We start from the raw sequence: 27,337 nt of genomic DNA, 5'->3' as shown, positions 1-27,337 counted from the left end.
TTAATTTTTCGTTTTTTTCAAAACAACTCATGTTGTCTTTGTGTTTTTGTGTACGCACATGTTTGAGAACATCTGCCCTTCCACCATGCAAAATCGAAAAATCGCAATGACAGATTGTACACATCGCAAATTTATTACATTTCCTTGAGGAAATAATGGAAGGAAAGTCAACTGTGTACGATTTTTGAAACGTGCACGAGTATTTCACCTTTCTTGCAGACATAACAAAAGATGATAATTTCTAAAACTATTTCCCAAACGCACGTGTACTCACACAACTCAGGACAAGATGAACGAAATAACGAAAGAACATCCAAATAACGGCCTTGAGCTTGCTTTGTGCTCATTGGCTAATATATGTCAGATGACATGCAGTGGAGCTTGATGCCCATTGGAGAACTGGAGAATGACATTTCTGGATACGTTTGCTGTCACTCACAAAGCAGAAATTCTCATCTGATTAACAAGGTTTTATTTTAGATATAATCTAGAGAAAATTCAGTTGCTTTCCAGACGTCCAAAGTCACTTTTTTTTTTTTTTTTTTTTTGGTTCATATAACGAAGTATTAAGCCAAGTTCCATAAAAATTGTGAGAAATATTAAGAATAAGAAAAAGTCTGGAGAAATATATTGTAAATCGGATTGGCGGGAGAGCGGTCGAAAATCGGGAGTCTCCCGCCTAAATCGGAAGAGTTGGCAACTCTGTTTATATCATTATAACCAAATATATAACTATATTTCAGATAAAAAGCTGATAAATAAAAAAACATTAAAATACCTTCCATCCTATATCAGATTCATCTTGTGTATTTGCAACTACTTTCTGAAGTGTTCCCAATTTATTTTCAAGTATTTGTTCCCTATGAAGAGCTTCCTAAAAAAGCAGTATTTTAAACACATTAAAATCATTCTCAAAATATGTTTCTCATATTCTTGTCAGAAACAGATAAGGAGAAATGAATTACATATTTCCTGTGATTAACATATTGATTATAAGGATAAAAAAATTAGTTTGCTTTCAAAACTTAAATAAGTATCTATATTTTTGTAAACTATTAACTAGCAATAGTTCAATTAAGATTAAAGGCCACCACAAGGAGAAAGGGGCCCAAAATGTATCACAGCAATCATTTTTTTAATACTGCTACAAATTTGTTACATATAGAAATAATTTTTTTGAAAATGTATATAAATGGTAGCATTTCTTGCAAAGTAATATGAAAGACATCAGAATGCAAACCATAGCTGGAAAAACAGACTTAAGGGGGTAAGTTCATTTAACAATGCGATGATTTTGGTAATTCATTTTTATTGCCAAATTTGACGAGAAACCTCCAAAATCATTGACATTTTGCTCCATTTTCTATGTTACTGTAACTGGTATGGTCTCTGTGCATGCCTTCTAGCAATTTTGAGAAATAAAAGGCACTAGAAATTTTTCGACAGAAAAGAGTGAAGAGCATACCAGTTTTGAGTTTAGCTCAGAGTTCTGAGAGATCCCTGTATGAGCTTATGCTTGAGGTGGCAACTACTGACTGTGTTATGTCACACTGAGAACAGATGTAAAAGCACTTTTGCATGAAAAGTTCCAGAACTGTTAAGGGTTTTTAGGAAACAATAAATTTCATCAAGCTTTCATTGCTTCTGTTTGCATTCAATCCATTATGTGTAACAATGCTTGGTGTCAGGAGTGGGGCTGAATGCTGGTGACAAGAGTGACAGAAAGGCAACTAAGGCAGCTTGCAACAGTCTTTGCTGCATTCCAATAAATAATGGAATAGACTTCACGGTGAAAATGGCAGAAGATGGAAAGAGCTGTCAAGTCAGTTCAAGAACAGATGAAGCAGGCCAAGAATTGATGAAAGGGGACATTGAAGCAGATCAAGAGGAAATGAGAACAGAAATTATTGCCATAATAAAAAAACAAATTCAAGGTCATGGAAAGTAGAACTGACATAGTTGAGAATAAAGTTCTGTTCTAAAGCTATCTATGCATGATGGAGGGACCTCCTGGAAAGTGTACAAGACTCAGTTCTCTAAGAGCAGACACAGTGGATAGCCATCAAACTCTGCTCGAAAACAAGAGTCTAGACTACCCCCAAACCAGAGGTCAGCTTTGTATGGCACTTTGGAGCTGTGCTTTGATACAAAATATTTAAAAGTGTTGGTATGCATATAGTGATGGACTGTCGTCAATAGCGCGATAAACTGTATGAACTGGAAACCCTGCAAAAGAGTTAACTGTGTAAATCGCTTATTCTTTACACCTTACTTTTCTCACTTCTTCAGGAAAGGACAGTGATATGACACTCTAAAATATAACTCCTTTTTTTCAATGTATATATTTGGAATACTAAGGCATTTTTATCTATTTTCATGTATTAATAAAGAATGTGTTTTGTGATCTTAGAATTTCCGTCTACAGCTATTTTGGATTACAAGTTAATTAGGTATGATCTCGCTTGATGCTGCACTGGATACAAGGTAAGAAGAATCATTTTGCTCTCTATTTTTATTAATTTGTTGTGAAATTTCGAGGCTATAAAATGTTTTACAACAAAAAGGCCATAGCAGGTTTCAGTTAAAATCTTACCACCAGAGGCTTATGGAAACATTCTAGGAACTTTCCACAGATGTTGAAAGGCTGTCTCATCGTGCCTTTTTGGAATGCCCAACAGAAACAAGGGAAATCCTGTCACTGCAGTACTTTGTTGAGCACATTCGGGATTCCAAGATGCAGAAAGTCCTGTGAATGGCAGATGTCAAGGATGTAAAAAGCCCTTAAGCATATGCTATGAAGTTCGAGGCAGCATAGTAAACAACTCATACAGACAACCACACAGTCAGAGCTGCTTATGTCCAGCAGTCACAGATAAGTGACTGCTCGTTTAGATGTTTTACCAATGCATTCAGGCAGAATATGAGCGACAACAAATTGATCCTAAATTGCTAGAACTACAGCGGTGAAGGCCATGTATGAAGGAATTGCAGAACACTTCAAGACATGTAAGTTAAGACCACTCACAACAGGACCTTCTAAACACTGGTGTCCAAGGTTTGAATGCTGGCAAACGGGCTGACTGCCTATCATGGCATTTTCATGGTTTTCCCCGTGTGTAACTTGTATATGAGCTAGTTTCTCTTAGAAAGTCCTTCACGAAGGCATCTTCCTTTCCTCAGATAACCAAGTGCTTTGGCATAATCAAATAAAACATTACCTCCCAGCGAGAAAGAGGGAAACTAATTAGTGGCATCTCAAGAGGCGTATGTTGCCAGATTATTGAGAAGACCTATTTTAAAGCACTTCAGATTTCTACAATGAGTGGCAGTAATAATGAACTTTTCATGATGGGGTATATAAAAGGAGTTCCTTGCAGTATGACCATCGATACAGGAGCCACTGTTATCATTATCTGAAAAGATACGGCTCAATGAGCGGAAGGTGAACTCATCTGGGCGGCACCCTCTAGACTATGTCTAGTGATAAAATCGACATCGATGGAAAGTTAAATGCTAACATTGCATTTGACATGCTGACTACCATCACACAGCATATTTAGCAGATATTAAAGACCCTTGTATAGTTGGAATTAGACTCCCTAAGGAAATAAAATTTTTTCTCCGATTTCAAAAATAATAAATTGCATTCTGCCTTAATGCACAAAACTCTACTCAGAATGAAATCCATTTACAAAACAGCTCAGAACAATATCACAGTATCAGCAAGACCAGAATTTTTACTACCTGGATCCACATCTAAAAACAGGAGTTTCCAGTATGGCATAACGGAATATCCTAAGATCAGCCCGAAAGAAATATTAGAAGCTTCAGCACTTGCTGGCTTATCCTGGTGAGAGTTGCCAATATAAGTGATGTTGCAAAAGTGATTAGGAAATGTGAATTGCTTGCAGCATATATTTTGGTGACCTGCATGAAACAGACCAACAGTACTCCAGTCAATGTGTTTTTGGACAGCATAACATTGGAGTTATTGTAGAATGCACAACTAAGCAGTGAAGAGAGGAGTGCTGAAGAATGTGCCATTCAAAAATTTCAAGATAATTTCTTTTGCACTATTCTGATGTAGATTGAAATGATTTGGCACAACATAAAATTGATATGGAAGATCATCCACCAATCAAGCAACATCTGAGACATCTACTCATTGCTAAACAGGAAGACGGAGGAAAACATCTAAAGGACAAGCAAGAAAGTGATGTTATAGACCCTTCAGCAAGTCCTTGCACCTCTCCTGCTATCCTGGTAAAAAAGAATGATGGCTCAACTAGATTCTGCATTGATTATCGCCAGTTGAACGATATCAGGAAGAAAGATGGCTAATCTCTTCTAAGGCGAGGACATTCTTCCTGAAAGCAAGTGATTTTCGACGCTTGATTTGAAGTGTAGATACTGGTAGGTAATTAGTCTGAGATTACTTGTGCAGCATCTATTCAAGAATGTACAACATGTCTCACAATTATACCCCGTTTCAGGGAGGAGCAGTTGAGCTCGGAAAGCTCAATCCAACACGCATGCACGAAGAGCAGAGACGAAGGGCTGGATGCAACACCAGTCTACTCGGAAGGCCAAAGCCACCTACCTTCCAGGATAGTATTGATTACCCTTCAGGCATCAGGAACCCGGTCAGCAATTTTATGCCCATGTAGCCGAGACTGACTAGGTACAGATCCTAACCAGTAGCTTCACAGGTTTTCCTGCATCCTACCCAAGGGAGGATATTGATGGGTAGAGATAGATCCTGATGATCAGGAAGAGATAGCATTTACTACCATACAAGGACTTAGTTAAGGATAATTTGTCTGAATTACGCAGAACACTGGCAACAGTCGAGCACCTCATGGGGACTGTGCTGAGAGGCCTTTCCTTGAAGCCTGCCTGATATTCTGGATGATATCATCATGAGGAAAAGTTTACAAGAGCATTCAGAAAATATTAGGAAAGTACTTCAGTAAAAGAAGCCAATTGAACGATTTGAATCTAAAGTTAAGTCCAGCCAAATGTAAACTATTCTGACTAGAAGTAACTTACCTCAGATATGGCATCTCTGCTGAAAGAGAGTGTACGGATCCAGAAAAAAATGTCAGCAATTAAAGATTGGAGAAGCTCCGAAAATCTCTATCAGCTGAGAAGTTTCCTGGGACTTTTCACATAGTATACAGGATTTGTGAAGGACTTTTCTTCCATCACAAGACACTTGCACAAACTGACAAAAAGAAAACAAAAGTTCTGGCCAAAAGAGTGTGAAGTTACATTTAACAAACTGAAGGAAGCTTTAATATCTGCTACAATCCTGAGTATCCTCGGCTCGACAAATAATTTATTCTTGACATAGATGCGAGCAATGAAAGTGCTGGTGCTGTTTTGTGCCAAAAAATAAATAGTCAAGAATGAGTCATGGCCTACTGGAGCAAGTGTCTATGTAAACTAGAGAGGAATTATTATGCCACCAGGAAAGAGTTACTCGCAAACAGTTAAAGCCACAGAATAAATATTTCCGTAATTATCTCTACAGAAGAAAATTCCAGCTCCACACAGACCAAGCATTGTTGACCTGGCTATTGAATTTTAAGAATCCTGAAGGTCAAACAGCTAAGTAGATACAGAGATTCCAGGAATATGATATAACTATCTGTTTACATAGGGACCATCACATGGAAATGCTGATGTCCTGTCTAGAAAGCTGCTGATATTGCTCCAGGGTCGAAGTGAAATATGAGCAGCTGAATTCGGTCACATGACAAGTTACAACTTCAGCATCGGCTGATTGAGACCCACGGAGTGATGAAGAAATCAGGAAAGACCTATCGGAAGACGGCAACATTAAATCTATAATTGATTTAATGGAATCTTCAAACAAGAAACCTACTTGGCAGGACATTTTCTTCTATAGTCCTACAACAAAACAATGCTGGGCTCTCTAGGACTCACTTCATATTCAAAACAGCGCCTTGTATCCTAAGTTCGAATCGAATAATGGAAAGGCATTCCGATGGCAGCTGATACTTCCATGATCCTAGATGTTCTTAAAAAATTACATAGCAGTCCAATAGGAGGCCATTTTGGAAAAATGAAGATGTTACATAGAGTTCGAGATCGCTTCTACTAGAGCAATGCAAGGGATGACATGCAAAATGTAGTGCCAATCTTACGAGGCACGTCCAGAAAGTAAGATCCGTTTCAATTTATCTCCGCTGCAGCTCTGCGATCGCAGTTCCACACATGCGCAGTAGACACTCTGTATCAAGGAGAAGAAACGCGCGCCATTTGGAGATCGCTGTCAGTCACGTACGCTTTGTTGTCCTTGTTTACAATGTCGGTGTTGATTGAAAATCCCGCCGCTTGTGAAATCAGATCTGTGATATGTTTTCTGAATACAAGGAAAGTGAAACCTAGTGAAATTTATTGGCAAATTTGCGATGTTTACGGACCAAAAGTGATGAGTGATTCAATGGTGAGAAGATGGGTCCGAAAGTTCAATGACGGACATAGTGATGTGCACGATGAAGAACGAAGTGGGTGTCCATCTTTGGTTACAGAAGAACTGGTTCACACGATTGATGACAAGATCCATGAAAACCGAAGGTTTACAATTAGTGCTCTCGCTATGGAATTTCCCCAAATTTCACGATCACTAATGCATGAAATTGTTACCAAAAAACTGAAATTTCGTAAACTTTGCTCATGTTGGGTACCAAAGATTCTTACTGAGCAACACAAAACAAAACGGATGGGTAGTGCACTTCAGTTTTTGACCCGTTATGCTGAAAGCGGCGAAGAATTTCTGACACAGATAGTCACAGGAGATGAAACTTGGGTTTCTTACGACACCCCTGAAAGTAAGCAGCAATCAATGAAATGGAGGCACACTTCATCCCCAGCAAAGGTTAATCCGACGCAAATCTTGACACCTCGAAAAATAATGTGCACAATGTTCTGGGACTGGAATCTTACTCATTGATTTCTTACCACGTGGTCAAACAATCAGAGCAGATGCTTATTGCGAGACACTTCGGAAATTGCGCAGCACAATACAGAATAAGCGCCGAGGATTGCTGTCAAAAGGTGTTTTTCTTCACGACAACGCACGACCACACACTGCAAATGTGACGAAAAACCTCCTACAGGGATTTGGCTGGGACGTGTTTGACCAACCTTCGTACAGCCCTGACCTCGCTCCTAGCGACTTTCATCTGTTCTTACATCTTAAGTCTTTCCTTGGCGGTCAACACTTGAACAATGACGATGAGCTGAAAGAAACTGTTTCCAAATGGTTGAAGACACAGGCGGCAAATTTCTATGAAGAAGGTATACAAAAACTTGTGCCACGCTATGACAAATGCCTGCAACATTTCGGCAGTTATGTGGAAAAGTAGTTTAAGAGTTGTTGAATTTTGTGCAATAAATAACTTTTCTGTAGCTGTACACAATTTACTTTTATTACCAAATGGAACTTACTTTCTGGACGTACATTGTATAATGCCTGTGCGGGTTGGAAAAGACCGATGAAACACAGATGGGAAAGCTGCAGTGTTACAATATAGGAGCACCTTTTGAACACATTGCCTTTGATTGTGGCAGAGGAACTGGCATAATCTGACGATGATCATTTAGCAAATTTGACCTTATCTAACTGTAACTGTGCATTCCATCTAGCAATTTTGAGAAACCGAAGGTGTTAGAAATTTCTGAGGAGATGGGGCAGAATTACATAGGAGCAGTGAAAGCATCAGTTTTCAGTTTAGCTCTGTGATACTGAGAACAATTGTACAAGTACTTTAGTGTGAAAAGTTCCAAAACTTGTTTCTGGAAAAAATTAATTTCATTGGTTCTGTGTGCTTTCAATCTATTATGCACTCGTATGTAGGCAACAATATCATAACTGCATTTACTATATAATAAATTTATTTTCATTACTACTTAGTTTTAAACTAATTTTTCAAAACCATTAAAAATTTAGCCAAAAAAAGCTTAATATTTCTTATAGCTTTCATTACTCAACATTTGCTTGCTTTCAGATCTCCACATTTTCATCCAAAAATACACAGTTTATCAAAAACACCGATTTTTATTAATTATTTTTAAAGAAAAAGAACTGTCTGAATAATAACAACTGAAGTTTCATTGCAGATAAAGTATGTTTTTTGAAGAAGACTTCAGGAATTTAACTATTATGAACTAATTTTGTAACAAAAAATAATATACTCTTTTAAAATATATATATATATATATTTTACTTACCTGCAGGTACTGAGAAAGCTGATATAATTCTTGTGAAGAAACAGAAGTTTCAGGTGATAATGGCACAACTGCAGTAGTAGGACTTCATTTATGAGGAAACAACAATTTACAAGGAAAGGTAAGTTTATATAGATATACATAAATATAATTATAAAACAATTTTTTAAAAACAAAATATAAACATGCCCAGTATTTTCGCACATTAAGCTGCTGAAAAATTATCAGTAAAGACATAAAGTAAGAAATTTAGAACTAATTTTTCACAAATACCAAAAATTGAAATTCATAATTAATAAATTTCATATAATCCTATAAATGCAATAATGGATTTAAAAAATGTTAAAACCAAAACTTCAAACAAGCAAAACTCCAATTAAAGAAAATTATGAAACTTAAAACAAACATAATAGAAGAGGAATTCAATCAACTTTCAATGCCACTTCATCAGGGGGAGGAACAATGAAATCAATTGAAATCTCTCCACAAATATTCTTGCTTTCCTGTATCCAGAGGTTGCCGATGAACCATTTCAATGTTTTTTAATTATAATAGTTCACCCAAAAATTCTGACCCCTTCCCAAAGCAAGGAAGAAAAAGTAAATTCTAATAAGAATCTTGTACCTTAAATGAAGAGAATTCTATTTAAAGAATTCAAACCGAAAGTGAAATAATAAAATATGTCAGTGAAAAATTCAAATCAAAATTTTACCTTTAAACAGTAGCATATAATCCAAAGAGTTTGCCTGTAGATACTAAGCAAGGTAGAAATAAAATACACAGAAAGCAAAAACTTAAATCATTCAGAAAATGGGAGCTACAACGAAAGTTCTTATGTACACTGAAGAGAGAAAACATTATAACCTCCTACTCAGTAATGCCTTATGTGACCTTCGACCTGCAAAACAATTGCAACTCGCCTTGGCATAGATGCCACAAGTTCTTGGAAGATGACTGGAGACAGATTGTACCAAATATCTAATTAAATGGAATTCAGCCTTATGCTCCTTGAAACAATCCAACACAATTTGAGTTTTGTGACATGGGGCATTATCCTGCTGCAAGATTCCACTGCCAGTAAGGAAGATAAATGACAGGTAAAGGTAACCAACTGAACTGCAGCTATGTTTAGACAGACTGCAGCTTTCAGTGTCTGTTTTACCATAACAAAGGGTCTCAGAGCCACCCCATGAGATTGCCCCCAAAGCATAATACTGCCACCACCAGCCTGTGTATGACCTGATGTACGGAGGGAATGACCCTGTTTGCCTAAAGACGGCATACCCTGACATAGCCATTGACGTGATGAATGAGAAATCATGATTCATTTTATCAGGCAACTGTCTTCAAATCATCCATGGTCCAATCTTGATGTTCCCAGGCTCACTGTAGGCATAGTTGACTATGATGCTTGGTAAGCAGACACATACGAGAGGTATGTCTACTGCACAGTCCCATATCCAACATTGTTCGCTGAACTGTGTGGCACTGATAAAGGCTGTTCCTGCACCATTTTAAAAGAATTAAAGAAAAGGAATAAAAAAAAATTAAAAGAAATCCACAGAAGACAAAAAATTTGAAAGCAAAATTGAGACTGGACCCAAGTTTTCTTCATTGATGAATCTTTATTCTGTTTGTATTATAATTCTACATCTATTCTAGTGTGTGTGGGGGGGATAAAACATGCAATAAACATGAAAACATGCATAAAAAGCATCAGTATGAAGGTGGTGGAATTATGGCATAGGTAGGCATCATGCTGAATGGTTGCACTGACATATACATTTGAAAGCTCGTTTTTTTTTAATGACCATTCTACCAGATTTCAATAAAACTAATATTCCTAAAGTTTAGAATTAAAATGGTTCTTAGGTTTAAAAAAATTAATTAGGGATGAAATGTTAATATATTTGTTATAATTGTTTGTAATATTTTCCTATTTAGCAGAAAAGCTAAAGATAACAGAATGATAATGTAAAATTTATTTATATTTTTTATAAAATATATATTTATGACATAATAAAATCACAGGAAAAGACGGAGCACCATTGATGTGTAGTTATCCTATACTGAAAAGGAAGTATTCTGATTGCGTCGTAAGCTAATGTGTTGACTTCGTAAATAAAACTTGGCAGCCGAGGCAATTTTAATTCCATTTTTATTTCCAAATGACATATGTGGCCACAGATCACTTGGCGCCCTAGTCATGCCTGTTCAAGACCATTTACAATATTGATATTACTGTAATAGGAAGCAGCATAGGGAAATTGTATCCATTGACAGCACAGACAGAAGCTGAAGTGCGTAGTTATGCAAGATGGAAGCACTCGCAAAGAAAAGTTTTGGTTTGCAATGGTAGTTTCAGTTCCCGATTATTACGTCATCAGCGCTGCATAGGCCATGCAAAAAAGGGAGGAAAGGAAAGATCTAGAAATGACGCAATGCAGAAAAATTATTGCGATTTTTAGAATAGAGAGGGAGAATTAATGTTTTACCATTAGTTTAAATTATAATTTTGATCATATTTTTTTATCTTATATATATATATATATATATATGCAAGATTAACAAAATCCCACACATTGTACACATTGTCAGCAAAACTTAATACATTTTATAACCAAGATTTCACATACCACTTTTATTTCAAATCTGATCAAACACATCCAAAGCTTAATCAGGATGCCAGGATCCTGTTGTAAGGTACATCTTCATGAATTCACACTTCTTTTTGAATAATGCACATTAAAAATGAGGTGTTTTACAGAGACTAGAACCATCTTGACATTTTAACGCACTTAATTTCTAAAATTCCTTAAGGTATTTAATGCAACTCCTGTTTGCAGAAGATCAAGAGGAAGACTTAAGAAAAGATGAAGGACTTTCTGGATGAGGATTTTGCCATTCTAAAAATTAAGAACTGGAAATCAATTGCTGGAAGGAGGGCAGAATGGGAAAGGCTACTGAAGATGGCCCACAAAGGACTGTCATGTCAATGCTGATGCTAATTCATGCTAATAATTCATGAATGCTGATGCTATTAATTCATGAATTTAATTCATTTCTGAAGCCGTTTATCAACCAAAAACTATTTCGCGTATAGGAATCAATGTAAAATGGGTTAATTTGGTCTTGGATCACAAATGATTACTTATTTAAACTTTACAGCAGTAATTTGCATATTGTTGGGAAAAGTTCATAAAAAGAAAACTAATGAAAATCAATAAAACCTATGACAAAAAAGATAATTTCAATATTAAACATAAAAGAAATGAAAACTTAAGTTTAGTATACCTATATGAAGGGGCATAAAAGCACCTTAAGTTTGAAGTGATGAGAAAGAGATATTACTGTTTGGACTGTTCCTGGAGCACCTTTCAGTTTTCCTTGAGCCTTAGCACCACTCTGCTTGAGAATCACTGGGCCACAGTTTCATTACAAATTTATTCCATGTGATTTATTATGTTCTAAGTTTTAAAAATGTTTCTAAGGGAAACATGGCACTGCCACTGTAAATGCATACACTGTAGCTTCCCACTATTTTAATCTGAATTCCACCATCAGAATGATATCATCTTGCTTTCTGTTGGAAAAATTTATTGGTTGAAGAATTAGATCATCCTTTCTTCCTCCCACTTCTTCTGAAGACATTTCTATCACTATCACCTTTCATTGTTACAGTTCCGTTTTGACTAGCTCACTTTTAAAATTCAGTAGTAATTTTTCCACATATTCATTATTAATTTAAAAGCTTAAGTATGCCACAATATTGTAGGTAACAAAAAATGATCTAAATGTCATAACCTTCAAAGTCTCTGCCTTCAACACAATCTGGCAATAATTCCAGGTCCTCTATGTCATCTGCTGCTAGATCTTATTAATAAGGGTTAAGCAATAGAAAATATTAAAACGACTTTTCAGGAAGTCTCTAAGTGTTAATTCTGTACCTCAAATTCTCTCAAAACACCTTTGAAAATCATTCATTACCAAGATTGTTCATAACTCATAATGCTTGTCATCTCAGGCAGTACTGCAGTTACAGTAGCTTAAAATGTCAGCAGCACTTATATTTTCTCCTTCCAAGTACTTTCATTTCAGTCAGTATAAATACATAGCCATCTCACAGCTAACTAATTTTATTACGGGGCATGGCCCCTTTCCAATCTAATTTCATCGCTTTTGCATCTCAAATACAAGTACATGTGTTTGCAGATTAGAAGGCTCACTTGACTATTATGCCCTCTACTGTCCACTTACAGCTGCCACTTATTTACCTCAATCAACCTGCAGTATGAGCTCTCTTAAGAAATTTATTATAAAAAACCATGCATCAATTCATTAGCAATACAATCAACACTATTTTTCACTATGGGTTAAGACATTTGTCAAAAAGAATGAAGATGCCAATACAATTCAAAATGATAGTTACAAAAGGACAAATGCTAAAGAAAACAAACTGTTCATTTATGTACTCTTACCCTTGTCTGGCCGTGATAAAACAATTACAATAATTATTATTTTAGTAATAAACTCTGATAGGAAGGTGGAGATAATTCCTGCTAACCTTTGATAACCACTAGGAGTCTCCGCACTCCATCGCCAATCTTCCAAGTACAACATCAGGCCTGCAATAAAGTTTTCGAACACAGAGAACATAGTACTTATCAAATATTATCATAAGCTATGTCAAGTCTATGCACCTGATATCATGAGCATGAAGATAGTATGCTGTTGTGCAGCAATTTTACAAAAATAATCAAGTTGTACATAACGAGGAAAGCACTAACAGGCTGTTTATCAATAGTATATAATGGTCTCATGCAGCAGATTAGACAATGCATTTTGGAAAATTGTCACTACACAATTATGGAACTAAGCATCCACTTTAATGCACGAAATTATCACTAAGAGCCTCTTGTTTTGGAAATTGTCTTTCAGGTGGTACCAAACAATAAGATACCAAACACAACCAACGTATGGTATCATCATTGCCTTTCCTTCAGCCATACCATGATGACACAAGATTTTCTCAAGAAAATTTTCACAGACAAAATGAAATATGGGTTGTTCACTTTATCCCAGAAAACAAGCAGAAATCAATATACTGGCATCATGGTGGATTGTCGTGCAGGACAAAATTCAAGCACTCTGTCTGCATAACAACTGATATACATATTATTCTGGAAGAGGGCATTCTGCTCATTAATTTCCCAGAGTGAAATCGTAAATGCTGACCATTGCTGTTAAACACTATGGAAATTGTGATGGACCATTCAGAGAAAGATGTGTAAGAATTCTCAATATAGGTACTGATGTGATGGATAATAATGCTTACACACATAAAAACACAATCTACAATGGTCCAACTAACTAATGCAACTAAACAAAAAGAATGGAAGTGGTCACGTTAGAGCCTAATGTGCATTCACAGTTTATCTCTCAAACTCTGAGTTTACAAACTAACTTGGTCATAAATATATTCTTAGGGAACATAAATTATCGAGTGGTTAGAGACTGGCTTATCTTCATTTCCATACCCAATTTTTTTTCTTTTATTCTTGCTTCAGCATTTCCATCTTTCTCATTAATAATATGTTACTGCAGCTCTCCTGCTCTAAACAATCTTATCTATCACAAGTAAAGGATGCAAAATGTGAGAATGGTCAAATATTGATGCTACAAGTGTGTGGAAATTACTGGCACGCTATTAGGGCCAAGAAAATGTATGACGTATTTCTACTTTTCATTGAAACAGTACGTTATGCAACACAGTACAAGATTTACACTTCTTTATTTCTCATTTGCCTTTCATAGATTAAATTAAAATGTGGGAATCTTTTGTTAAATATGTTTGAGAAACAGTATATTCTAGCATACAAAAAATTTTACATAATGTATTCTTGAGTCGGTGCATAAGTTCATGCTGTTTTTACATGCTAAGATTTAATTAATGTAAGATACACTACAATACACAATAAAATGACACTGATATGCTATCTCATGTCATAAATCAATAGCAGAGACATAATCATCAGCTTTGTCAATGACTGCCTGCCAACGTTCAGGTAGGAAATCAGTGCCTCTACTGTAGAAATGTTGTGGTTTTGAGTTAAAGATATCTGTTGGCCAGTTGATAACACAAGCTTCATTATGAAGCTTTTGATCCTGAATGTGGTTAATGTGTGTGTGATTATGGCAAAGCCTCGAGGGCTATCTGCCTAAGAGGAGGGATGCCTTCATGGAGGACTTTCTAAGGGGAACTGGCTCGTATACATGTTACACATGGGAAAAACCATGAAAACGCCCATGCAGCCAGCCCATTTGCGGGATTCAAACCTCAGACCGACTACCGGTGTTCAGCGACTTTACAGCTCAGCCATTGGTGGGCTTCTGAATGTTGTTAGAGAGAGATGGTAATCAGAAGGGGAATTAATGTGTCAGACATGTTAATTTGTTTTTACTTGATACTCCATACCAAATAGCCTAAACAACTTGTTAACAATATACGAGCTCTTGTTCACACCAATCAAACCCAAAACTGAACAGAAACAATTGAATAATGAAAAACGAAGCAATGCAGTGCTGCCAACCCAATAAAGAATGGCACCACCTTATGCGCTGATCCAAAATATAAAGAATGTGCAAAACAACTATTACTATTTTTTGATGGTTATGCATATAATACTCTATCGTTACTTCATTTCCTGATAGTAAGGTCTTATAAGTCATCAACTAACTGTAAGCGGTACTTTATATGAATATCTGGTATAAAGTGTTCATTATTATCCGTAATAAGTCTAATGTTTTATCTCTGGATATGGTGACACTACCATACAACCCAAAAAATAATAATAATATCAGTGCATGGGAATGCAATGAATTCTTTCTATCTCACTCTAATGTTAAAATTGATGGCCACAACTAAATATCGAAACTTGACAAAAGCTTATTCACAAAAAGAAAAATACAATATAAATTACTTTCTCCCCATACAATGCATTTTAAGTGAAATTAGAGAATGTTTCCTTACTGCTACTCCTAACTGTTCCATTTCATCTAGCATCACACCAAAGCTGTATGGAAAGAAATATGCCAACATGGCACCAAAAATGCATGGTACAGATTTGATGGAAAAATAAGTCATTTTTATGTTCTTTAAATGAAAAGGGGGAATAACTAACTGCTCACAAAAATCTCTATAGCAAGATTTTCCCAAAATTCAAATCATACATTAATTTCACCATCATATTTTGCATATTTCATATTGGACTAATAATATCATTACAAATTTATATAAAAAAAGTTAAGAATTGAAATTTAGAATTTATTGTTCTTCTTAAGCACACTTTTCTTCACCATATTTTCCATTTCTCATGCCAAAAAAATCTGTACTACTGCTATCTAATAAGATGATAATCAGAAGATAGAGAGAGATGGTAATCATCTCTATAGCAAGATTTTCCCAAAATTCAAATCCTACATTAATTTCACCATCATATTTTGCATATTTCATATTGGATTAATAATATCATTACAAATTTATATAAAAAAAGTTAAGAATTGAAATTTAGAATTTATTGTTCTTCTTAAGCACACTTTCCTTCACCATATTTTCCATTTCTCATGCCAGAAAAATCTCTACTACTGCTATCTTTAATAATCTATTCCTATTCAAAACAGATGTAAACAAACTTGCTTTTTGTGCAGAATGTAAAGAAGCTAGCTATGAGGTGCATTTAAGTTGAAACTCATCATCTGGAAAGTTGCAGACAAAGACATTTTTTACAAGATGTACAGAGATCCACAACCCATCCTTATTATAAAATGAAAGTGCAGACATGGGATAAAAAATGCTAAATAACTTCAATAATAAAATTAATTAACTTCTTAAATCAAAATATGTTACAAAGTACTTTTATATAATATTTTATATTCCTTAGTACAATTTAAAATAAGTTTTAAATATATATAATAGAAAAACAGCAATCAAAACAAATTTCAAAATAGTCATAAAAATATCAATATTAATATTATACATTACATTACTAAAATTAAATAACACATACTATAATCCCCCCAAATCCCCACACTGAATTAAAGCCTAATTACTATAAAATATGGAATAATCATAAACATAAGATTAAGGCTGAAATTTTGGTATTACCTGGCTTTAGCTTCCTTTCCATCAGGTAAATACAATTTCAAAGTTGCAACAATGCAACCATGAACCACTACAAAATTATAAAATACATTTTAATTCCTATTAAGATATACAGTATATAAAGAAACTAATGTTAAATTAAACATTATTCGTTACCTTTCCTAGAATTTTCAACAACATCAACTCCAAATTGTACTATGTCACCTGAGCAAACTTCACGTGCTGGTGATTCTTCAGAGCCTTTACTAAGTCTCTGGTTATTGACAAAGGTCCCATTGCTACTCTTCGTATCCTGAAGATAGAACTATAAAGGCACACATTTTTAATATGCCATTTAAGAGAAACAGTAAGTAAATATAAATAAATAAATTAATTACAGCTTGTAAAAATAAAATTAACCTTAAAGATAACATATTGGCTTTTGAAATTAAGTTTCAATTTCCCTTTAGCCATAAAGCTAACAAAATTACTTTTTTCTTCAATTTTCCTGAAAACAGAAGCAGAATTTAAGCTTAAGTGGTATTTCAAATTACAAATACAACATAATGTTGATAAACTAAACTGAAGAGAATTTTTTTTTTTTTTTTTTTGAGTAATACCAAGTTCTATTATACAATATTTTCCTCAAAATTGTGCCTAAAAAATAGGATTCTTCAAAGATATGCATATGTTTCACACAGCTACACAAAAATGAATGACTATATTAATGCTGAAAATTTTTATACATAAAAATAATGAAGCAAAATTATAATTTACCTTAAAATTGTCATACAAAAATAACAGTGGAGAGCATATGCTTGAGAGTCATAATGAAAGTTAATAAAATGTTTTCTTTGTATTCAATAATTCTAGTTTTCTTCTTACAGCATTAAATGTTAGAATAAAAAAATCGTGTTTTAAAGAAATCGTCTTTAAAAAATTATGTTCAGTTTTAAAACAAAAATGCAGTATGCCAAACAGCTGAACTTTTCTCTATTCCAAATAGAGACTTTCTTGCAAATTAATTTTACAGTGCATTTTAAAACACATGAAGGAGAGCATAACTGCTTGCAGGCAAAATTAAATGATCCCCAAATAATGAGAGTATAAATAATTTTATATTTAAAAATTCTACTTAGATACTACATGATTTTGGAATAATATTTGATTTAACACAAAAAATTCACTTTTTTAAATAAATTTTTTATCATTAGGAAACGTTTCAAATTATCCAAGTTCTATGGTCATATATGCAGGGCACTTCAGTTCTTCACAGCTTTAATACAAAATATAAGGAAATAAAACTACATACTATTTCAGTTTCACCACAGAAAAGATAAAATATGATAATATATTAAGGGGGAAAGCTAAAAGAAAAGGCATGAATGTAAAAAAGAGAATTAAAACAAACAATTTACATAACAGGTAGAGGTTACACCACTGAATACAAATATGCAACCAAAATTAGCATAAAACCCAATCCTGCAGTCATATCTCAACACCTTAAAAAAAGGCTGCCAAACCTAGATATATGTTTGCAAGCAACAATATTTCTGCACAATCCAAGATAGCCAAAGCAGAAAGCATGAGCCGAAGATATTATCTGTACGATGAAATGCATTGGAGGACTGTCAGGATGCTGTAAGCTGGTGCAAGACAATCTGCTTTTGTGATAGAGCAGAATGTGCAATCGTAGTGTCATCAATCATCATCTTGTGATAATGATCCTCAATGTCATCATTATCATCGTAGTGTCATCATAGACTGTAGAATCATTACCAGAGGGATAAAACCCCTGTAGAAGATGTGGGTCTGGACACCGGAGGATTACCATAGCAGCACATGATTGCTTTCCGTTGCTATGTGAAAGACGGCATACATCACTATATACATCACTAACAGCATAGCAGCTGGCATTTCTCTGCTGTTGCTGGATAGCCAGCAAACTGTGTCGCATCTACTATATAGAGGTGGACTGCACGCCCGGTGACCTCTTGTTTGTGTTCCTTTATTCCCATCACATGTCAGAGTACAGTTGAACTGGGCCCATGAACATTGCAGTTGGACAGTGGGGCCAACTGCTACTGGGTGCCAAACATCATCGAAAGAGACCATTACAGAGATAGAGACTTACTTGTGTGGATTGAGATAGCAATGAATGGCTGGCCTGACCTCTGCCTGGTAGTTCTTGATGGAAGCTTGAAGTCACAACCGAAGTCAGCTGCCGAAGTCGCAATATAAAATCTACACCCTCTTGCGTATCCTTTTACTGCTGCAATGGGTCCAACACAAAGTTTATGGAGGATAACGGCCACCTGCATAGAGCTCAGGTGGTGCAGAGTTATATAGAGTGAAACCATTCCACACCTGCCGTGGTCTGCTAGATCACCGAACCTGAATCCCAAAAACCAACATGTCATGCATGTCCCAACATGTGGATAGCAGGTCATAGTGCCAGGCACCCTCCCAAAGCTCCAACATGCATTATTACAGAAATGGGCATAACAGCCACAACAAGTGGTCACCGACACTACTGCCAGCTTACTTCATTGTCAAGCATGGATTCCAGCTAGAGGGTATAACTGTTATTAACGCGATGTTTCCTTTGCATATTCTTCCAACCCATTTGATCACTTGCGATGTGATGATCATAATACATATGTTTTTGTGTGTCTTTGTTATTTGTATTTGCTCTAGTAATGTCACACCAACCTCTTTGGTCAATTTCACACATATCCATTAATTAGTTTTTGTTTTATTCTATGTTTTACCTTTGCTTATCTTTTGAGCAGGAGCGTAAAAATAGTGACTAAAAACTTCAAATGCACAAAATCAGTAATACTTCAATGAATCAAACATGGCGAATACATAAATATTAGATTTACTTTGAAATCAGCCATAACTCATATGGTATGAGTCCCAAGGACATGGCTATCATATTTTTATGTAACATAATTTTTTATTTTGGATTTATAAATTTTAGTGTTCATAGACCACCTGAAGAATATCTTAATATTTTTTTCATTTTCAGTAAAACTCTTATCATTTCAACTTTAAAATAAAATTATTAATCATGTCTGTGAATAAAATATTTTAAAACATTTTCTCAGAATTACAATATTATTTAAGAGTCAGTACTTGACTATGACAACTATAGACACAATTTTCACCAAACAAATTTAAGATTAATTAGATTTCATACACGCAGTGCAGGATAAATCAATCAGTAAACAAGACAATTGTCTAGGGCCCATAATTTGGAGAGGACAGGCTTCATTACAACAACAACAAAACAAAACAAAAAACAAAAAAAACAAAAAGGAATAAATGTTAAAAAATAATAAAGTTTAAAAATATTTTAAATAAATCTTAAACAATAAAGAATTTGAAACAGTATATTTTTTACTTGAAAATAATGAAAAATTACGCTCTGTAAAATTCAATTTCTCAAACAGGCATTTATATGATAGCAATAAAATCATAGCCAGCTTAAATAATTTAAGATATTTATCTACATTCAAAATAAAGTGTGAGAAACTGTTAAAACTTAGAATTGTATTACAGCTGAAGCATATACATGATAATTAAAAAATACTTGACAAAAATGTAGAAGCAGGTAGAGAGGATAGAAATAAGCAGATTTTTTAATGGAATATGTGCCAAAAAGATGCATACAGATGATCCAAGATGCTGTTGAGTGGAAGGTAAAACTATCCTTCGGACCTAAATTATCATTCTCCATGTGAATTTTGTGAGTTATGCATCGCTCTCAAATACGAGGTAAAGATGCAACACATTACATTATGAAACTTATTCATTTGCATCTAACTTTACATTTTTGCCAGATGCTTTTGAACCACTTTATAAAAAGGAATTCTTAACTACTATAGGACCAATAACTGTCCAAGCCAATAACTGAAAGTTTGTGGTTCATCTTCCTACAGTTTTTCATAGACATTATAATGAATTTAAATATCAGGCTCTAATCAGTCATTCATTCATTGAAAATATCAATAAGACACTTACTCATTAATAATAAATAAATATTTGGTAGCTCATTCTCATAATATGTTTCTGTTAACCACATGGTTCCAGCTCCTATGCATAATCCAAATAAAATTTCACACTTCAGTTGGAATTAACTCTTCCTTCCGTACACTATGTAGAATGAGATAATTATTCATAAGCATTTGATACTGCTCAGTGACTTCACTAATCATATGATACTAAAGTTTTCAAAATAGTCCCTGTAGACATAAGCTGACATTGATTAAAAAGTAAAAAATGTGATGTGTAAACCACGACTTCCTTCTACAGAACATTAAACTATATGCATTTTTTCCAGCATTTCATTTAAATTTATTGAATTAAATCTACTTCCTCGATAGTGCATAAATTAGAATAGAATAAATGTGCCTTTTTAAAATTCACTATATTTATTTACCATAGCGATACTCTGGCACTAGGCTCACTTAAGAGACTTGCATCTCATTCATTTTATTACTCAGAATGAATTTTTTAAAAAAAATTGTCTGAAGAATTATCTAATCATTGCCACATGTTCTATTCAAATATTATAATAAATCTAAAACAATGTCTAAAAGAAATTAAACAAATAAAAAATCATAGTTTTTCACAGATTATTTAGTGCTTACCTACTGCACATGCACTACTCGTAAACATTCTGCTTTGTCCGAAATAGACTGACGACAGTATTTTCTACTACTATGAAATACTTATTTTCTCAAATTTCATAAGAGATGTATTTCTCATTCAATTAATCCAGTTCTTACTTCACGGCAAGGCAAAAATAATAAAAACACAAAATATCTTCATAAAAAATTTAAAGATATAGAAAGACATAAAACAGCAAATACAGTTAAAAAATTAATTTTCACAATTACAATTACAGTTTCTGTGCAAAACAAGCAATCGGCCAGCGGGCAAGAAGACAGATTTTTCGGTGCACAAAACTGAAAGTTTACTTTTGGTCTCGCTTGACAAAAAGACACTGAATGTGTAGAAACTGATTCAATGTTAACATAAATTTAGGTATTTTGCATAATGAAACTCGAAAGGCATACGAAATGAACGTGCGCCAAGATACATATTGGCGAGAGAAAGTAAAGTTCGTGAGCAATGCAGTATATTTGACTTTCACCTTAGCTACGTGGAGTGTATTCAGTTAGTACTTTCTCTTTTCAGGTACGGTGTCAAAGTATGTTCTTTTTTTTATTGCCTAAATAGGTAAGCCTGATGATATTTAGGACTGATGATGATTCTATGTAAGTTATTCTTTTCAATACTTCAGTGTTTTAATGTCTGAGAAGATTATTACTTTTTTGTTATGCTTAAGTTAAGCAAAATTATCCTGTTTTATTAAATAAAGATTTCATAGTTAATTTTTTGACTTATGATTCTTTAATGAAAACTGTACTTGAGGAAACTTACTCATTACGCCTTCAGTGCTCATGCACAAACCAACAAAAGATTATGAGACTGAATAGGGTAATTGCCTTGTAGAAATGTTTCTAAAAAAACTGAAATGTTGTAAGATTCCAGGGGCATAAAGTATTAAAACTCATTGTTGAAAATACTAGTTACAAAGTTTAAAAGAATAATTTTAATGAATAATTATGTCTATTCTAAAAGAATCAATTTGTATAGAAAAATTAACAGATGAAAATTATTGTGTGGAAATTTAAAATAGAACAACTTCTAATAAAAGAAGGTTTAGATGATGTTGTATTGGAAGAAAAACCGGAAACTGTTACTGATATTTGGTTAAAGAATGATCGTAAAGCTAAAGCTTTAATATGCCTAAACATTTCGGATTCACAAATTATCCATGTTTTGCATAGTAAATCTGCAAAAGAAGTTTGGCAGAAGTTAAAATGTGTCCATGAACGTGCAAATTTAACAAACAAGTTATTTCTTCTTAGAAAACTATATTCTATTAGATATAATGAAAGTTCTAAAATGCAGGAACATATCAAAGGAGTACTAGAATTGGCTGAAAAGCTGCGTAGTATAGGTGAAGAAATTATAGAAAATAACTTAATAGCAATATTACTATGTTCTTTACCAAATTCATACAACTCCTTAATAACTGCAATAGAAAGTAAATCGGAAGCTGAATTGTCGCTAGAATATGTTAAAAACAAACTAATAGATGAGTACTGTAGACGTGTGGAAACTAAGAAAGTTAAAAAATACGATTCAGTTGCTTTAAAAAGTAAAAGCGAAAATAAATCATAGTATGTTACACGATACTGTACTTATTGAAAGAGAAATAATCATACGATAAATGACTGTTTTCATTTAAAACGCAACACTAGAACTTCCCCGAAAACAGATGTAAATAACAGTAAAATAAGAAATTATTTTCAAAATTATAAAAGTAAATCATGTCAAATAGCAAATACGCAAAGTGTAGAAAACACAACAAAACTTAAAGAAAATAAGTATCTTAAAAGTATTGAAACTAAAAATTCGCAGATTCAGTTTAATCAAGTTCTAAAAGTGGAAAATAAACATGAAAATACGCAAATGCAAGAATGGGTTATTGACTCAGGAGCCTCAACTCATATAACGAGTGATAAGACTTTTTTCTCTCAGTTAAATGACTCTAATAAACAAATAGTAACTGTAGCCAATGGTGCTAAATTAAATTCTTATGGTATTGGTAAAGGCTATTTTAAAGTTCAAAACTTCAAGGGTCAGGTTACACAAATAAAATTAGAAAATGTATTGTATGTACCAGGTTTAGATAGTAATTTACTTTCTGTTCAATCTGTTACGAATGAAGGCTGCATTGTTACATTTGATAGTAATAAGTGTTACATAAAGCGTAACAATATACTCGTAGCCGACGGCAATGCTCAGCAAGGTTTATATAAATTGACCGTAAACTCAACTGACGAGAAAGCATACTTAGCTAATGATGTTTCATGTTCTAATACGAACTGTATACTAAAATGGCATCAAAGATTAGGCCACAGAAATAGAGATGCCATAAAAACACTTGAGAAAAATTATTTGGCAGACGGCATTAAACTTGGCAAATGCACTCATAGTGTGGAATGTTCTACTTGTGTAAAAGCGAAACTAACTGAAAAACTTATCCTAAAACTGGTTTTAGATCTAAAAATCCACTGGATTTAGTGCACATAGATGTGTGTGGGCCAATTGAAGTCAACAGCTTAGGAGGGAAAAGATATTTCGTAACTTTCATTGATGACTATTCACGTTATACTCAAATTTATTTTATTACTTCAAAAGATGAAGCATTCGACAAACTTAAACAGTATGTTGCATCGACAACAAATAAATTTAGAAAGAAAATAAAGGTTCTCAGATCCGACAACGGTACAGAATACTGTAACGAAACCACTGAAAATTATTTAAAGAAACTTGATATTTTTCATCAAACTTCGGTTCCTTATTGTCCGGCATAGAACGGTGTCGCAGAAAGGAAAAATCACTCTTTAAAAGAAATGACAAAAGCTATGCTAATAAACTCTAAATTACCGAAAGGATTCTGGGCTGAAGCAGCAGTTACTGCTGCATATCTTCAAAATAGGGTACCAACTAAAGCCACAGATAGAACACCATATGAATTGTGGAATGGTAGAAAACCAAACTTAAGTCACTTACGAGTATTTGGCTGTAAAGCATTTTATTATGTGAACAAACAAAAATGGCGTAAATTCGACAACAAAGCTGAAGAAGGAATATTCGTAGGATACGATTTACGAAGTAACGGATACAGGATTTATGTAGGTGGAAGGAAAATAATAGTAAGTAGAACTGTTAAATTTTCAGAAAACGCGTCTTTATCTGACAAACATGCAGAAAATAATGCTGAAGATTTAGAATTAATTCACTTCAATAACTCGCAAGAAGATGAAGAAAATAATGAAGAAACATCTCTTGGCGATAATTTTACAGAAGATTCAAAAAGTTCTGAAGAGTTAATTAAATGTGAAGAAAATGTAGAAAGAAGGGTTTCTAGCAGATCAACCAAAGGGGTCCCACCGGAAAGATTCTCTTATAAAGCAGAAGACGAAGAATCAATCTTACCTAAAAATAAAGATCCAGAAAGCTTTGAAGAAATTCTAAACTTACCAAAATGTGAACAAGAAGCTTGGATCAAGGCTATGCAAGAAGAAATACATTCTCTAAAAGAAAATGAAACCTATACACTTACAGAATTACCACCAGGAAAACATGCAGTAGGCAGCAAATGGGTGTTTAAGACAAAATAAGATGAAAATGGTAAAAATATAAAATACAAAGCACACTTAGTAGCCAAAGGATTTACTCAAAAATACGGCAGTGATTATGATAAAACGTTTTCACCAGTAGTGAAACACATTACGATAAGAGTTTTCTTAGCATGGGCAGCGTATAATAATGCCAAGGTACATCAACTAGATGTTAAAACAGCTTTTTTTGTATGGCCACTTAAATGAAGAAATATATATGGAACAACCAGAAGGATTCATGGTTCCGGAAGAAAGACATAAAGTTTGTAAATTACAGAAGTCGATATATGGTCTCAAACAAGCAGCTAGGTGCTGGAATGCAGAAATTGAAAATACATTGAAGAATCTTGGGTTCAGTCAAAGCAAAGCAGATCCGTGTCTTTTCACAAAAGTGGTTCGTGATAAAAGAATTAATTTAATATTGTATGTTGATGACATCCTAATAAGTTCTACAGAAGAAGGACTAATTCTTCAAACAATTAATGATTTAAAGAAATGTTACCAAATAACGCATCTTGGTGAAGCTAAATATTTCTTAGGCATGGAAATAAATTGCAAAGAAGATGGAAGTTATCTCTTATCACAGAAAAATAAAATAAATCAACTTGTCAAGCAATTTCAACTTGAAGAAGCGAAACCCGCTAGCACACCAATGGAAACAAACTATTATAACCTAAACAAGGAAGAAAATCTCTTAACTTCAAATGATAAATTTCGCCAAGCTATTGGAAGTCTTTTGTATATATCGTCTATCACAAGACCAGATATCACAGCTTCAACTCATATACTCAGCAGAAGGTGTAATAATCCACGTCAAAAGGACTGGAATGCTGTTAAAAGAATCATTAGATACTTAAACACGACAAAGAATCTATCCTTACAAATTTCGTCGAGTGAAGAACCTAATATTACAGTTTATTCAGATGCTGATTGTTGACAAGATATTAAAGATAGAAAATCTACATCAGGAAGTGTTATTTTATTAGGAAAAAACCGTATTTCATGGTTTTCAAGAAAACAAACTTGTGTTTCTTTATCCTCAGCAGAAGCTGAATATGTTGCACTATCGCAAGCTACGCAAGAACTATTATGGCTATTAAAATTAACAGAAGATTTCAATCTAACCCAAACTCTACCGATAAAGGTATTTGAAGATAATCAGTCTACAATAAGACTTGTAGAATCTGAAAAATTCAGTTCGCGCACAAAACATATTGATACAAAAGTTCATCATATACACAACTTGAATAACAAAGGAATAATAAAACTTGCTTATCTTTCAACAGAGCAAATGGTTGCTGATATTATGACTAAACCAATTCCTAAAGCTAAATTTCAGTTTTGCAGGAATGAATTACAATTGGTATGAGTTTCATTGGCAAAACAGGGGCAATGTTAGCATCAATTTAGGTATTTTGCATAATGAAACTCGAAAGGCATACGAAACGAACGTGCGCCAAGATATATATTGGTGAGAGAAAGTAAAGTTTGTGAGCAATGCAGTATATTTGACTTTCACCTTAGCTACGTGGAGTGTATTCAGTTAGTACTTTCTCTTTTCAGGTACGGTGTCAAAGTATGTATGCTCTTTTCTTATTGCCTAAATAGGTAAGCCTGATGATATTTAGGACTGATGATGATTCTATGCAAGTTATTCTTTTCAATACTTCAGTGTTTTAATGTCTGAGAAGATTATTACATTTTTTGTTATGCTTAAGTTAAGCAAAATTATCCTATTTTATTAAATAAAGATTTCGTAATTAATTTTTTCACTTAAGATTCTTTAATGAAAACTGTGCTTGAGGAAACTTACTAATTACGCCTTCAGTGCTCATGCACAAACCAACATTTAATTTGTTATAGACGCTACGCTGAAACAATATATGGGATAGCCACAATTAAACAACTTTTAAATTGTTGATAGTTATACAACTAAAACATGCAGGTTAACTAAAAGCATAAAAATCTTAATCGGATGATAAGAACAACATAATTCAATCTATATACTTATGGTGCGGCCAATTGCAACCCAAAGGGAGGTGCACATCTACATGTTATAGCAGTTCCACATACAAAATTTCAACGTTCTGAGGTATTAGTTTTTGAATTATGCGAGATACATACATACCTATGTATGTACAGACGTCATAAAAAAATCTCTTCTGAATCCATTTTAAATCAGTTTTCCAATTCGTTTAGGGAAAAACAGTCCTTTATTCTGTCCTTACATATGGATGTCATGCAAAAACATCGTTACATTGCATTCGATAACGGTCAAAAAGGATATTTTCATTGAAATATGATACCTGAAATTTTTTGCGATTACAATATTTCCTTTTTACTTCATACAAGGAAGTAAAAATGGTAATAAGAACAAAACTAATAAAGATATTCTGTATTTTAATTTTTGTAATTTAATTTTTATGGCTAAACAATAACTAATTATAGGCAATCAAACAATGTACATAAGATAATAAATCGAGAACATCTTCTTGCTCTAGTTTTGGTGTAGCTCTGCTGGCTTGGTTTAATGAAGAATAAACTTCCACTTATTTGTCAATATTCTTTCAATCTGAAAAAAAGTCGTCATGACTTTTTGTCTCGGTGGTCAATTTCATAAAATCTTTTCCTTTAAACAGTTTTTCAGTACATTTTGTATACTTTTATGAGTATA

The 27,337-nt window shown here is 33.9% G+C and overlaps 1 protein-coding gene across 5 annotated transcripts in view; it reads right to left on the bottom strand.

The window, feature by feature from the left end:
• Positions 1 to 27,337, bottom strand: part of Slmap (Sarcolemma associated protein) — a 213,729-nt gene that overhangs the window by 97,875 nt on the left and 88,517 nt on the right. For all 5 annotated transcript variants that reach the window (XM_085822917.1, XM_085822927.1, XM_085822929.1 and 2 more), the window contains exons 3-6: positions 16,574 to 16,721; positions 16,421 to 16,487; positions 8,260 to 8,341; positions 779 to 874 (exon numbers count right to left, since the gene is read on the bottom strand). In XM_085822917.1, the coding sequence (XP_085679043.1) occupies positions 779 to 874; positions 8,260 to 8,341; positions 16,421 to 16,487; positions 16,574 to 16,721 (393 nt within the window). The remainder of the gene's footprint in view (positions 1 to 778; positions 875 to 8,259; positions 8,342 to 16,420; positions 16,488 to 16,573; positions 16,722 to 27,337) is intronic.

The sequence above is a fragment of the Stegodyphus dumicola genome, chromosome 1 (genome assembly GCF_044657685.1).
Source record: "Stegodyphus dumicola isolate Sdum_Otavi_A_Nest chromosome 1, ASM4465768v1".
Taxonomy (NCBI): domain Eukaryota; kingdom Metazoa; phylum Arthropoda; class Arachnida; order Araneae; family Eresidae; genus Stegodyphus; species Stegodyphus dumicola.
This window is presented reverse-complemented; position numbering and strand designations above follow the sequence as displayed.